We start from the raw sequence: 13005 nt of genomic DNA on the forward strand, positions 1-13005 counted from the left end.
ATATTCACATAGGAACTTAACTTTCCTGTTCTTTAATTTGTTGAGAAGGCTCAATTCAATCAATGGAAGATACTGAAGTTGAAGAAACAAAACTGAGGAAGCAACATAAAATAGAACGACGGTTGAAGGCATTGTCAAAAAAGTTGATAATTGAAAATAATATATTGTAATATATTATGCATCAAAATTACTTACAATTCATTTGTGATATAAAATATTACCTTTTTTATTTATAATATTTTTCCTACATAAATTTAGGTGATACTGCCTATAAAACATCGATATATGTAATGTATTCAAAAGTTAGAAGTGTTCACGTATGTGCAGGCTTATATTGTCGCATTCTAAATTTTCCATGCATACGATGCATTTGGCTACTTTGTTTTTCTTCTGATTTTATGAATAATCTGTGTTGAGAGGTAGGTGGGACGAAGTTGCTTCCTTCCTTGCTCCACCATAGTACTTCACTACTTTAGTCTTACAACTTACAAGTTCCCAAAATTAGCTTTGAATAGCATATCTTAGTTCCCTTGCTGCAGTAAGCAATAACGTATGATGAGGGTGGATTTCTAGGTTTTGAAGAGACATAATTTGGTTACAACTCTATTTCTTGCTACAGTGGGGTAGAAGGCATTTTGTCTAAAGCACAATCTCTCTCTCTCACTCACTCTCCTATATTATAGAATAGATAACTGATAACCTGAAATTGTGGCAAACAGGTTGTACGTGCATGTGCTCATGAACAATTTGCGAGGCTGCTTCTAACGTATGATGAAATGTTAGATCTGTCATCTGAAGCACTTCCTAGGGAGTCTGAAGTTACCAGTGTTGATGCTGAAGAAGAACTAGTAGAATCTTTGATTTCAGTTTCTTTATCAGATGTCCATGATTCCCTGGTTCCTAAAGTTGAACCAGATAACAATATTGAAACATTGCCGGCTATCGGATCTGATGATTCTGTGAGGGTAACATCTGATGAGGCTAAATCTTCCCCAAGAGCAAAGACAGCTCCCAGGGGGGGAAATACAGTCGGTCTGCAAGAGGCATCAAATAGCAGAGAGAAAAGTTGTGCAGTGTGTGATTTGTCAAAAATGTCTCCCAAGGTTCAAACTGTTGCTGATCCGATCTCCACTAAGTTGGCTGCCATTCATCATGTCTCTCAAGCTATTAAGTCTCTAAGGTGGAAACGTCAACTGCAAAGCAACAGAATGGATCTGCAGAATAGTGGTAAAAATCAGGATGAGCTGCCTTCAGCTCCGAGTTTTTCTGTCTGTGCATGTGGGGATACCGACTGTATTGAAGTTTGTGATATTCGAGAATGGCTTCCGACTTCAAAATTGGATGATAAGTTGTGGAAACTAGTTCTATTGCTTGGAGAATCATATTTGGCTCTTGGACAAGCTTACAAAGAAGATGGGCAATTGAATCAGGCCTTGAAGGTTGTTGAGTTGGCGTGTCTGGTTTATGGATCAATGCCTCAACATCGACAAGACTCAAAATTTGTTTCTTCCATGTTCGTTTGTTCATTAACTGAGGTCGAAAGTGATGATAAAAGTGAAAAGGCTGGGTCTTCACTATCTGATAGTTGTTTCATGTATGATCAGTCATCTGACAGCTACCTCTTTTGGGCCAAGGCTTGGACACTAGTTGGGGACGTGTATGTAGAATTCCATTCGACAGATGGTGATAAGATGCCAGTACAGTCAGAGCAAAAGCCCTTAACTAAAGAGTTGAAGATGTCATCTGAAGTTTTGAGGGAGGTTGAAAGGCTCAAGAAGACGCTTGGACAGTCTAGTCAAAACTGCAGCTCATGTTCTTTATTAAACTGCAGCTGTCAGAGTGATAGGGCCAGCAGTGGAAGCAGTGCTAGCAGCAGTACTAGAGATTCACGTTCAAAAAGTTATGGCAGAAAGCAGAAAAAAAAATCACATACCAAAGCAACCGCCCATGCTCATTCTGGAACTTTTGTGGATATTCATCAGAAGGCTGAAAGCAGCACATCAGAGAGTAAGCTCTTGATGCATAAGAAAAATATTGCCAGGATAGAAATGTCTAATAAATTTAAATATAGTTCAGAGGCAAAGAATTCAGGAGCCACCAACTCTGATAGAGATGACATGGCAGTAAAAATGGACGGAACTTCAGCTTATAAATGTTCTGAAACTTTGAAGGAAGAATCTGAAAGGAAAAGTGGGGGTATATTTAAATATCTTAGAGGTACTGTAGCTGGAGATGCTGACAATCTCTCGAATGCCTTGAACTGTTATGATGAAGCTAGAAATGCAATGGTTGGACATCTTGCTAATTCAGAAGACCTGCAATCTTTAATTAGAAAGAAAGGATGGGTGTGTAATGAATTAGGCCGTAAGAGGATGAAAAGGAATGAGTTGGATGAAGCTGAAGTTGCTTTTGCTGATGCAATAAATGCGTTTAAAGAAGTAGCTGACCACACTAACATTATATTGATAAACTGTAATTTAGGTCATGGAAGGAGAGCTCTAGCAGAAGAGATGGTAGCAAAGATTGAAAATCTCAAGGAACATGCAATCCTCCACGATGCATATATGCAAGTTCTCCAGGGTGCGAAGATGGAGTACAGGGAATCGTTGAGGTTCTATGGATCAGCAAAAACAGTTGTAAACCATGTCACTGAAGAATCAGATGTGGATTCAAGCTACTTGAGAAATGAAGTATATACTCAGTTTGCTCATACATATTTAAGGCTTGGGATGCTACTGGCCAGTGAAGATACATTTGCTGAGGTTTACGAGAACTGTGTCCTTGAGGATTCTTTCAACTCCTGTGTTAGTAGACCGAAGATAGACCGTAGAAAGCATGAGATTTCAGCTAATGATGCCATTAGAGAGGCTTTATCTGTCTATGAGTCACTGGGTGAGTTACGGAAACAGGAATCTGCATATGCATACTTTCAGTTGGCTTGCTACCAAAGGGATTGCTGCTTGAAATTTTTGGAGCAAGATCAGAAGAAACACGGTTCATCCAAGGGGGAAAAAAGCTTTCTTCATAGAGTAAAGCAATATGCTTCTTTGGCTGAGAGGAACTGGCAGAAATCCTTGGATTTCTATGGACCAAAGACACATTCGTTCATGCACTTGGCTATTTTGGTGGAGCGAGCTGGGCTATTATTGGATCTGTCAAATCTTCTTCACTATAACGTGGTATGATATACATCTCTCTACTTTGCAGAATCTTTTCAAAGCTCCATCTGTTTATGTTTCTAGTGTGGTTGATCTGTTACATTTTTTATCTTAAGCTTTATTTTCTTTGACTGTATATGTGCATTCTTCTTCAATTGATTTATCTTTTCTTTGTAGAATTTTTCAATGTTCGTCTCTCTTTGTTTCTTGTGTTGATTGAATTAGTTACCTTTTTTAGCTTAAGCTTGATTTTCTTTGACTGAATACATGCATTATTTTCATCTATTGCCGTGATTTGTCTAGCTATATGTCTTATGTATTTTAAATGAATACTATTTGCTTTGATATCCACAAAAGACTATGGGGCTAATGATGCTTTGTACTTATATATTTGACTTAACGTGTAGAATTCAGTGATTTTTTCTTTACAGGGTCTTGTACTTATATATTTGCTGTCGTTGCTCAAAAAAAAATTGCTGTATTTATATGGTTAATGTAGTTATAGTAACAGAGAATGCAATGCATAGAAGTACAATGTTGAAGTGCCCCACATTGATTGAGGGAATGGGGGTTATTGTTTCTTTATATGGTCTTGGAAAATTTTCACCCCATGAGCCATTTTTTTTTATTAATTTAAATCTAATCTTCATTTCTTTATCATATTAATGTTGGCCCAAGATTAATTTTCCACGCTCCAAATGTCCAGTCCTAGGTGTGTGGCAGTGCCTTCGTGAATTGAAGGGATGAGTTGTATACTCACATGATCTTTGACAATCTTCTCGTGAGCTAGCAGTTGGGGTTGAGTTAGGCCAAAACTTTATATTTTATTGATCACAAAGACATTTTTCCTGTTTTCACAAGTTTTGTTCCATTATTTCTTAAACCTTTTGAGTCTGACCTAAAGTTGTAATAGGATGATCAGAAGAGAGTTGGGCACAGGTGCAACTTGAGTCTGATCTTAAGTTGTTTTATTTCTCAAATACATGTGTGTGCTGGTTTGGGCGCATACACTTATTATTATGTAATTACTCTTTCTATCCCAATTTATGTGGCGTACTTTCCTTTTTAGTATGTCCAAAAGGAATGCCACTTCTTATATTCTTAGAAATCCTTTCAAATTTTACATTTAATGATATGATTTTCTACTACAAAAATATCTATGGCTTGTTTTACACCACAAGTTTCAGGAAAAAACTTATTTTTCTTATATAAAGTTTTTACTTATTTCCTATTAAAGATTTCTGAAAGGTACACATTTCAAGAAATGATTATTTTCTTTCTTAATAAAATGTGAATTTCAATTTATAATGAGAGCCAAAATATTTGTTCTTTCTTTAAGTTTCATAAATTAATATATAGGAACTTTCTACTTTTAGTTTTAATTTGTCTTCTAGTTATTTCACTTTAATCACTATATACTTAGATCACATCCCCTGTTTTTAAAACTAATACTTAATAGCTTATATAATGGATGTACTGAACAAACTAATATTTTGTATATTATGCAAGTGTATGATTGTAACTGCATAGGTATATCTACAACTAAGTCTTATTACCAGATGTTTAGTGTATTTAAACATAAAGTCGCAACTTGTTTCATTGTCCTGCCTCATGTGCTCTATGCTTATGGTGATATTAGTCAATATTTGTTTTAACAGTTGCAAATTTCTATGCTTTTTTCAAAATTAGACTCCACACATTTTCCTCCTGCTGAATACTGTTTACCGTATCTCCTAAGCCATCAATGTTCGTGCATTCAAATGTTTGATTCTATAAGTAAGAAACCTAGAGGTAGTAGTGCAATACTGAGGTCCTCTCTATATTCTTGATGCAATTGCTCTTCCATAAACTTTCTGAGCGATCTGTATGTACAACCTTTTCTGTTGTGAGCAATGTGTAACTCCAACATTCTTTTTATAATATCTTGAATATATTCTTGCAATAAATAAAACGGTAGTAAAGAACACAACTACTTTAGCTTAAGTTTGTGCATGACTACAGGTTGCTGTTGAGAAACCTATGAGCAGTTGTCATCATATATCTTATCACCTAGTCTAAGGGAATAAAGGTGTCAGATACCATTGATTAGGTTCGTGTAGAGCTATTTACAAATTAAAGGTTGCGTTTCTTGGTATATGTTTGGATGGTATGGGGCCGAAATATTCAAAATAATATATCAGTCCCTGTGTTTTAAAGCATCTAATTGTGTGTTCTAGGAACATGAATATTCTCGGTGGTGGTCTGAGTTTGTAAACAGGTGATGCCATATACTAAATGTCTGATGTACCAGCAGCATTGAAATCACAGAATTTTCCAGGAGCTCCATCAAAGCTTCCTGAAGTACAGTCCAATTGTTCTTAATTCTCCATGCCATATTTCTTTTTCTTCATAGGACAAGTCAATCCATTTGCTGTCGAAAGTATTTCCTAGTTCTAGTGGCAAGGAATAATTGGTTGGTAAGATTTGAATGATGACCTTAACTAGAATATAACTTGCAACCAGGATCTATAAAATTCAAGTCTGTCTTCGAAATGTCCCTATGCTATGTGAAATTTTCTTAACGGGAATAGAACACAGAACTTGTATTTTTTTTTTCTGGTACTGACGTCAAAAAAGGAATCAAGGACTTGATATTTTCATAATTGTCTCAGCATTGAAAAAAAGGATACTGTTTTGAGTTTCATTGTTTCTCCCATGGTAGTTTGACAAATTTCATCCTTTAACTGTGGATGACATTGATCAATTACTTGTTGACAGGTTTTAGAGTCTGCTCTGACTTGTATGTTTGAAGCTCGCCATGTACCTGTAGATGAACTTGGTAAAGACAATCCTAAGATTTGTGATAAATATTGGAGCCAGTTGCAGAAGCTATTGAAGAAGATGTTGTCTGTATCACTCTGTGCAACAAAATTTTCAGCCAACTCTCAACACAGTGCCTCAAGTAAGTCTGTTGATGCCGGAAAGCTCAGAGAGCTTTACAAGATGTCTCTGAAGTATACAGATTTCAGTCAACTGCAAGTAATGCATGATTTGTGGACATCTTAAGGTACATGCTCTCTAAAATGTTTTTTTTTTTTAATCAGGGAACTAGCACATTAACTTGATATTCAGTCAGTTATAAAGTTGTGTAGAAATTGCTGAAATTATAGAAGGTATTAGTGGTTTGTATATATACAGGTTGACAGGTTGGTTAATACCTCAGATGTATTAACTGTACCTCACAAGTCACAAGGCTGTGAAGACAGCCTCTGTAGTTCCATTTTTATAGTCAAACAGTACTAGCATTTTGGTTCTTGTGTGTCATACTCTCTTTTCAAGCAATCATAATTTGTCCTCAAAGGGTAAAAAATGTCCTTAATCTATGCGAAATTGAATAAAAACGTCTTAGTTAATAGTTTAGTCTAAAAATGTTTTTTGCCATCAGTAGTTTGTTCCGAAAACTTCAAATAAATATGTTATTTCTTTTCAAATGAATCCTTCCTAATAGTATATTTCTGTATTAGCAAATGTTCATCCTATTTCAATTTGGAAAAATTAAGAATTAAACATATTTTCGATTTTATTAGATTTTTTTTTATCATCATCTAAATGAAAATTATTGATGGAGTAACTAATCTATATTATCAGTTAAAAAGATATGTTGAATTATTTTATTTTAATTGACAATGAGATGTTAAGAAGAAGAAGATACCATTATTTTCTAGCAAAACTGATTTTAAAGGAAAGAAACAAGAATAGGGTTTTTCAAAAAGTAATATTTCTAATTAGGAATAGAATGTGTTCTACAAACAGAGAAAAATACAAAGGTTTTTTGAATCAAACTAGAAGAATTTTTTTTTAATAGTTTCACATAGTTATGAGCCAAGTTTGTGGGTTGTAAAGCCCTTTATGGGTACTGGTTCGTTAACCGAAGCACTGAAACTCACAAAATCAGTTTGTTTGTACAAATGATCAATGCAGGTCGTAATAGGATCCGCAAATTGTAGTTTGGTTTCGTGGTTTAATCTTTAGAAATTCTGGTTTCTCTTTGATTTCTATGGGCGGGGAACTACGATGCATAGATGGAACCACGGATCGTTCTGAATTCATATTTTTTAGTAGAGTGGTTTTAATATTTTATTCACTCTTTTAATCTTTATATTATGTCGTTTTAACTATTCTAAGTGGGATTAAGGGGAAACTTAGTGACCTAGACCATCCCTTTCCCATAAAGATCCAAAAAAACAAATTCTTTTCTTTCAAGTTTTCTCTTAAACAAAAATTAGGTTCTAAGGTTTCAAGTTTTCATTAAAGAAATTCAAAGATAATATCTTCATTCTAAGTATGTGGATTTCATTAATGGGCTATCTTTTCACTCATTGAGTCTCAAAGAGACCCCAATTCTTTAGTTTTTGATTTCTACAAAAAAAAAAAAAAAGAACCTAGGGTTCTATGATTGTAACATCCCAAAAAGTTTGTAAGTCCATATAAAATTGAGAAAATTTAGAAAAATTGAACTACAGAAATCTGTGCCTTTACGGACACTTCTACAGGTATAAAAGCCTTTACGGGTCATAAATTGATTCGCAGATCCGAACCTCAGTAACTTGTTCAACTATGCTTATATGAAACTTTTGATGGGTCAGTATGGTTGATTCTCAAAATTCAGAAATTTTTGTCTTTTACACACACTTCCACGATTCGTTGATTATTATATTGATTGTGAAAGGCCTCCATTGATGACCGCAGATAGTTTTTATGATAGGGTTATTTTGGTCTTTTTCACTCTTTTAATCCTGATAATACGTCGTTTTGTACTCTATGTGATTAAGGGATTCTTAGGGACTGACCCTCACTTACACGCTTAATATCCTAAATCAAATTTCTTTTTTCTCAAATCTAGTCTAAACAAGCTAGGACAGTACATTAAACTCCATTTAGTAGCTAACATGGTTTATGACAGTTATAGTGTTTCCTACAATAGGATTTTCACTTATTGCATGGTCGTGTATTTATGCGTTTTAGTACAGTAGAACTCAGTTTCATGTTATTTTACTTGGTCAATACATCAACATGTTTTATAGATTCATCATGTCCTGGTACTATGTTTGTCATACATTGTCTTACACATTCAATACGTTCAAAGTACTGACAACATACTTTATGCCTATATCATTTGATAACGTAGGTTCAGACATTCAGCATTCGGACTGCGGTTAGCATATCTCCGTTCAGCACAGTAGCTTGTTGGTGAGTCCTCATCTCTAGAGGGCGGTTTCTATTTTCTCTTTGCTCATTTACTTTCAGTCTCAGACAGTTTGAGTTAGCTAGGGGCTTGTCCTAGTAACTCGTAGTAGTAGAGGTTTTTCAGACAGTCAGTTAGATTCATCTATGTGTATGGGTGAGCGATGAAATGAGAATAGTGGCTCAAGCCATTAGGTGTAGGTGTTTTTCTAGAGGTGGAATTTTTTAGTTCTTTTGTTTGATCCGAAGTCCATCGATCTAGTTCCAACCATGGACTTCTCGGCATTATCATCAGTAGGAGAAACGGAATTGCTTGATGTTGTATACTAAATACAACAAGCTCGATTCACATCATTATGCTCAATAAAAGGAATGTGGAAGGTAAAGTCCAAAATAATAAATTAGAAGGAAGGGGGAGTTGTAAGATGAATCTTTTCTTCGGAGCTGGAATAATTTGTTCTTCCTGACCTAATTTAACGCCAAACAATGGCTTGTCCGTACCATAATTTCCTGAAGAAAACATATGTTTCTTGATTTCTAAGATATTTTATAAGAGTATTGATATTTTAAAACTAACTTTAGTTCAGTTCCGCATGCTATTCTCTTTATATTGCCATTGCACGTTGAATTTTATCGTCATGTCATGTCATGAGGTTAGCTTGAGTCACTTGTGGCTCTAAGCACCGTGTTTTGACTATGAGGTTGTTTTGGGTGATACCAATGATTTAGGGTGTGTTTGGTATGAAAAAAAATGTTTTCTTGAAAAACAAGTAAATTTTGACTTATTTTCTCATGTTTTGTTATATGATATTGCTATAGTTGTTGTTTGCTTATTCATAATCACAGGCAACGAAATATGTACATTTGGTTTATGGATGCAGACAACTCGTGTAAGACATAAATAATACCCATTTTTTATCTTTCTCCCCAAAAAAAAAAAAAAGGACAAATCAGAGCATCTCTAACCCAAAATTTAAAAAAATATGGTTTGAAGAAGTTGTTTTATATTTAAAATAATAGCAATTCAACTGTTATTGCAGAAAATGTTGTTTTACCAAACATTAAGACCGAAACTTTTTTCCTTTTTTTATTTACATAAAAATAAAATATAATGGGAAGTACTCTCTTTCATGGTGTTTGTTTGGAAAATTGTAAAAAAAAAAAAAAACCCATAACTTATTTACTTATTTACATTAAATTACGTACAAGTAAATATCATGTTTAAAAGCTGGTTAAAGGATAAATTATTTATATACAAAAATATAATATTATAGTGTTTGAGTTGTAATTTGAAATTTGTATAACTAATTCATGTATAAGTAATGAAAATTTTATATATTTATTAAAATATTAATTTTTTAAAATATAAAATTAAACTAATACACACGTAATGAATCTTGACCTTGTGAACGCTTGGACATAGACAAATCTATAATAATAATAAGTAACGTAAATTCTAAGGCAGAAAAGTATATTTTGTGTATAAACACGAAAAGGAATCAAAAAATTTGTTGTACTGTAATTTGTAAAGACACTGAAAGTTAGTCATTAAGGAGAAAAAGCCCAAAAATATCCTCTTGTTTTTATAAATAGTGCCTAAAAATGATGAAGAAAGATCAAATTCTTTCTTCAATTCTCTTGTTTTTCTTCTTGTTTACCGCTTTTATCACAACAATGGCAGATTCACAAGCTTCATCACAAGCCTCTAGTGAATCCAAAGTTCATATAGTGTATACTGAGCAACCTAAAGATCAAGAACCTGAGGAGTATCATATCAAAACCCTAACTTCTGTTCTTGGCAGGTTCGAATTATTTTTCCAATTCTATCCGTTTTTTTCTGTTTTGAATTGCAATATAGGAAGATGGGGTTGTGGGTAGGTTTGGATTGACCCTCTTTCTAATCAATTTCATCAAAGATTTGATCTTTTTATAAGATAATAAGTTTGATTTTTTTTTCCATATGGGGTTGGACTTTGTCTTTGTTTTCATGCTGAATTCAATTTTAGGGGGTTAGATTTTTTCTTTCTGAATTCATTTTCTATGTGTTTGATTATTAAGAATGTGAGAGGTTGTCAATGATGGGGCTAAGGAGATGTAGAGGTTGGCCAAAGAATACTGGGTGAAGTGATTAGAATGTACATAGCGTAACTTCAGTTTATTGAGGACATGACGCACCATAGATAGGAGGTTTTGGGGGTTTGGTAGTCGAGTGTTGTCTCTGTGCATTCCAATAGCATTAGCACTAATCTTGTGGTTTCTTGCCCTTCGATTTCTCTTAATACCTGTTGTTCTTTGCTTCGATTATTGCATTTTATGAATGCTAGGTAATGATTGCATGCTTGGACATTTCTTAAGGGAATGGTGAGGGACAAAGTGATTAGATCAACCAGTTCAAAAGTTATAGGAGGAGTAATCTGATTTAAAGGATTTTGTTAGTTTATTGTTTTAAATTATAGCTCTGTTACTGCAAAAATTTATGCAATGTATACTCGAACTTTAGGAACATGTAGTGGTTCGTACCAAGTTTATTTTCTGCGAGTAGTTAATTTGGACAATCAAAATTACTATCTAGTCTAATTGACTTTTGTGATCTTAATTTGAATAAAGTATGGAACTTTTCAAAGCAAACTTTCCAATATTCATTCAATCACATATTGTAGTAATGAATGAATAACGGTCTCAAGATCATTTGTTGTATTCTTTGGTGAGGAAAGAAGGGATAGAAAAATTCTTGCTATCAATTATCAATTGTATGTAATTGTCATGATTATTGTACGGTAAATGTATTGTATGCTACAAATTTTTGGAGTAAAAATCCTGATACTTTGTGTATACTTGTGGTAATCAAAAAGTGAGGAGGCTGCAAAAGAGGCATTGTTATACAGTTACAAGCACGCAGCTAGTGGATTCTCAGCAAAGCTGACTGCTGAGCAGGTTTCTGAGATCTCAAGTAAGAATTGACTTACTACTCTTTCAGTATTATTGATTAAATTATCTTGGTATATGATTGGTCTGTATCTTCTTGTGAGATCAGTAATTAGTATGGTGAATTTAAATGACAGCCATAACGCTTGTCTGTTGAAGTACTTGGCATTCATGTTGAAAAGTTGAACATAGGGATTGTTGAACAATTAAGCACATTTCTGGTTTCTTGCTAAATCTCAAATCCAAAATATGTTTTTAATTTCATCATTAATAGTTTAACCATCAGAAAATAGAGTGAGGATGTTTGTCATGAATTATGTAAGAATTGTTTGGATTTTTTTTTTTAGCTTAAGAAAGGGGCAGGGGTTATTTTAGGACAGGTTTAATGGTTTTATATGGAGCATACTCTTGACCAAGATGGTCCACTATTGATAGGCATGGTTTGCTTTTCTTTTGTTCTTTTTTTTAATGCAATCAATACTTTCTTAGTGCTGGATTTGATAACAATAATACTTACCACTTTTAAAAAAGACTATGTGAAGAAGCACAATAGGAATGGCAATATTAAATTATTAATGTAGGACTTCCAACTTTACATGAAAAGTATGAGAGGAATCATTCGTTATTGATGCAATTTTCAACTTTACATGATAAAAGGACAAGAGGAATGATGTTAGGTGTACATTTTTTGGGAATAATTTTGGGAAGGAAATGCCCTGAGACAATAGATTACTTATCAAAATATGTGTAAGTTCCTTTATTTGGAAAAATAAATTCCCAGACATAGAAATGTTACTCCTAGTGGTCCAATACCTTCATGTTGCAGTGATGCAACTGGTGCTTTGATATTCAGCAACCCTTACTAAAATTGCTGAATTTATAGCCTTCCTTCCTTTAGAATGCTTGCCCTTTGCTACAATGATCAACTTACTGGTGCTTGGATATTTTTTCTTTTCAGTTTCAAAAACAAAATACTTACTGTTGATGACCGATTCATCTTTGTTTTACATCCTTGAGTATCTCTACGTCATATCGATTCATCTTTGATTTACATCCTTGATGTCTATCAAAAAGTCAGCATTGTAGTTCTGGAGTCTGTTTTCCAGGATGTCTAAAATGCAACAGATGCCTTAATTTTTATATGTTCTTTACGCTGGACGAAAGTCCGACAATTCTTGAAGTTGATCAATGTTCCAACATTAAGTCAAATCCCTCCTATTATATGGTCATTGTGTCTATTTTGGCTTCCGCTTAAACCTGAGTTTTGTAATTCAATAATGCATCAGTTTTTGCATGTACCTTCCTGGAAAATATGTTCATACGATAATTTTGCATCGTTCTATTCGGGGGTTCTATGCTCTAAGACTAGCCTAACTAAGATATCACTTTTGCAGAGTTACCTGGAGTGCTGCAAGTTGTTCCAAGCCAAACAGTTCAGTTGCACACTGGACGCGTCTGAAAGACAACACTTGAGACCTCATCTCAAAAACAAGTTCCCTTGATGTGTATAAACTTGCTATCTATGCTTGTTTCAATGGTGTTTTGAACTTAGATTGAAAGACTATCCCTACTCCCTAATGTAATTGTGGTACTTATCGCTGTAACACTCGTTTTAACTATATGAAAATAAAGTCGTCTGCTTAATATCCTTGTACAAATAGTTGTCTTGTGATGGTGAATAATTTAGGCAAAAAATGCC

At 34.1% G+C, this 13005-nt stretch overlaps 2 protein-coding genes across 4 annotated transcripts in view; both read left to right on the forward strand.

Moving 5' to 3' along the window:
• LOC107023899 overlaps positions 1-8917 on the forward strand; it is a 29072-nt gene extending 20155 nt beyond the window's left edge. For 2 of the 3 annotated variants that reach the window (XM_015224737.2, XM_015224739.2), the window contains 2 exons: positions 720-3179; positions 5916-6461. In XM_015224737.2, coding sequence (XP_015080223.1) covers positions 720-3179; positions 5916-6203 — 2748 coding nt within the window. In that variant the 3' untranslated portion in view covers positions 6204-6461. Of the gene's footprint in view, positions 1-719; positions 3180-5915; positions 6462-8325 lie in introns of those variants that run through there. The other variant, XM_015224738.2, reaches the window with a different exon arrangement.
• Positions 8918-9868: 951 nt separating this feature from the next.
• LOC107021308 (subtilisin-like protease SBT3.9) lies at positions 9869-12964 on the forward strand. The gene is made up of 3 exons (XM_015221946.2): positions 9869-10183; positions 11234-11331; positions 12701-12964. Exons 1-3 carry the CDS (start codon positions 9984-9986, stop codon positions 12763-12765), a joined length of 363 nt encoding a protein of 120 aa, XP_015077432.1. The 5' UTR covers positions 9869-9983; the 3' UTR covers positions 12766-12964.
• Positions 12965-13005: the final 41 nt, after the last annotated feature.

This window comes from Solanum pennellii, chromosome 6, assembly GCF_001406875.1.
Source record: "Solanum pennellii chromosome 6, SPENNV200".
Lineage (NCBI taxonomy): Eukaryota > Viridiplantae > Streptophyta > Magnoliopsida > Solanales > Solanaceae > Solanum > Solanum pennellii.

Coding starts and splice junctions, on each gene's coding strand:
- LOC107021308 (XM_015221946.2), top strand. CDS start 9,984: ATGATGAAGAAAGATCAAATTCTTTCTTCAATTCTCTTGTTTTTCTTC. Junction 10,184..11,233: donor CTAACTTCTGTTCTTGGCAG/GTTCGAATTATT, acceptor GTAATCAAAAAG/TGAGGAGGCTGCAAAAGAGG. Junction 11,332..12,700: donor GCAGGTTTCTGAGATCTCAA/GTAAGAATTGAC, acceptor TCACTTTTGCAG/AGTTACCTGGAGTGCTGCAA.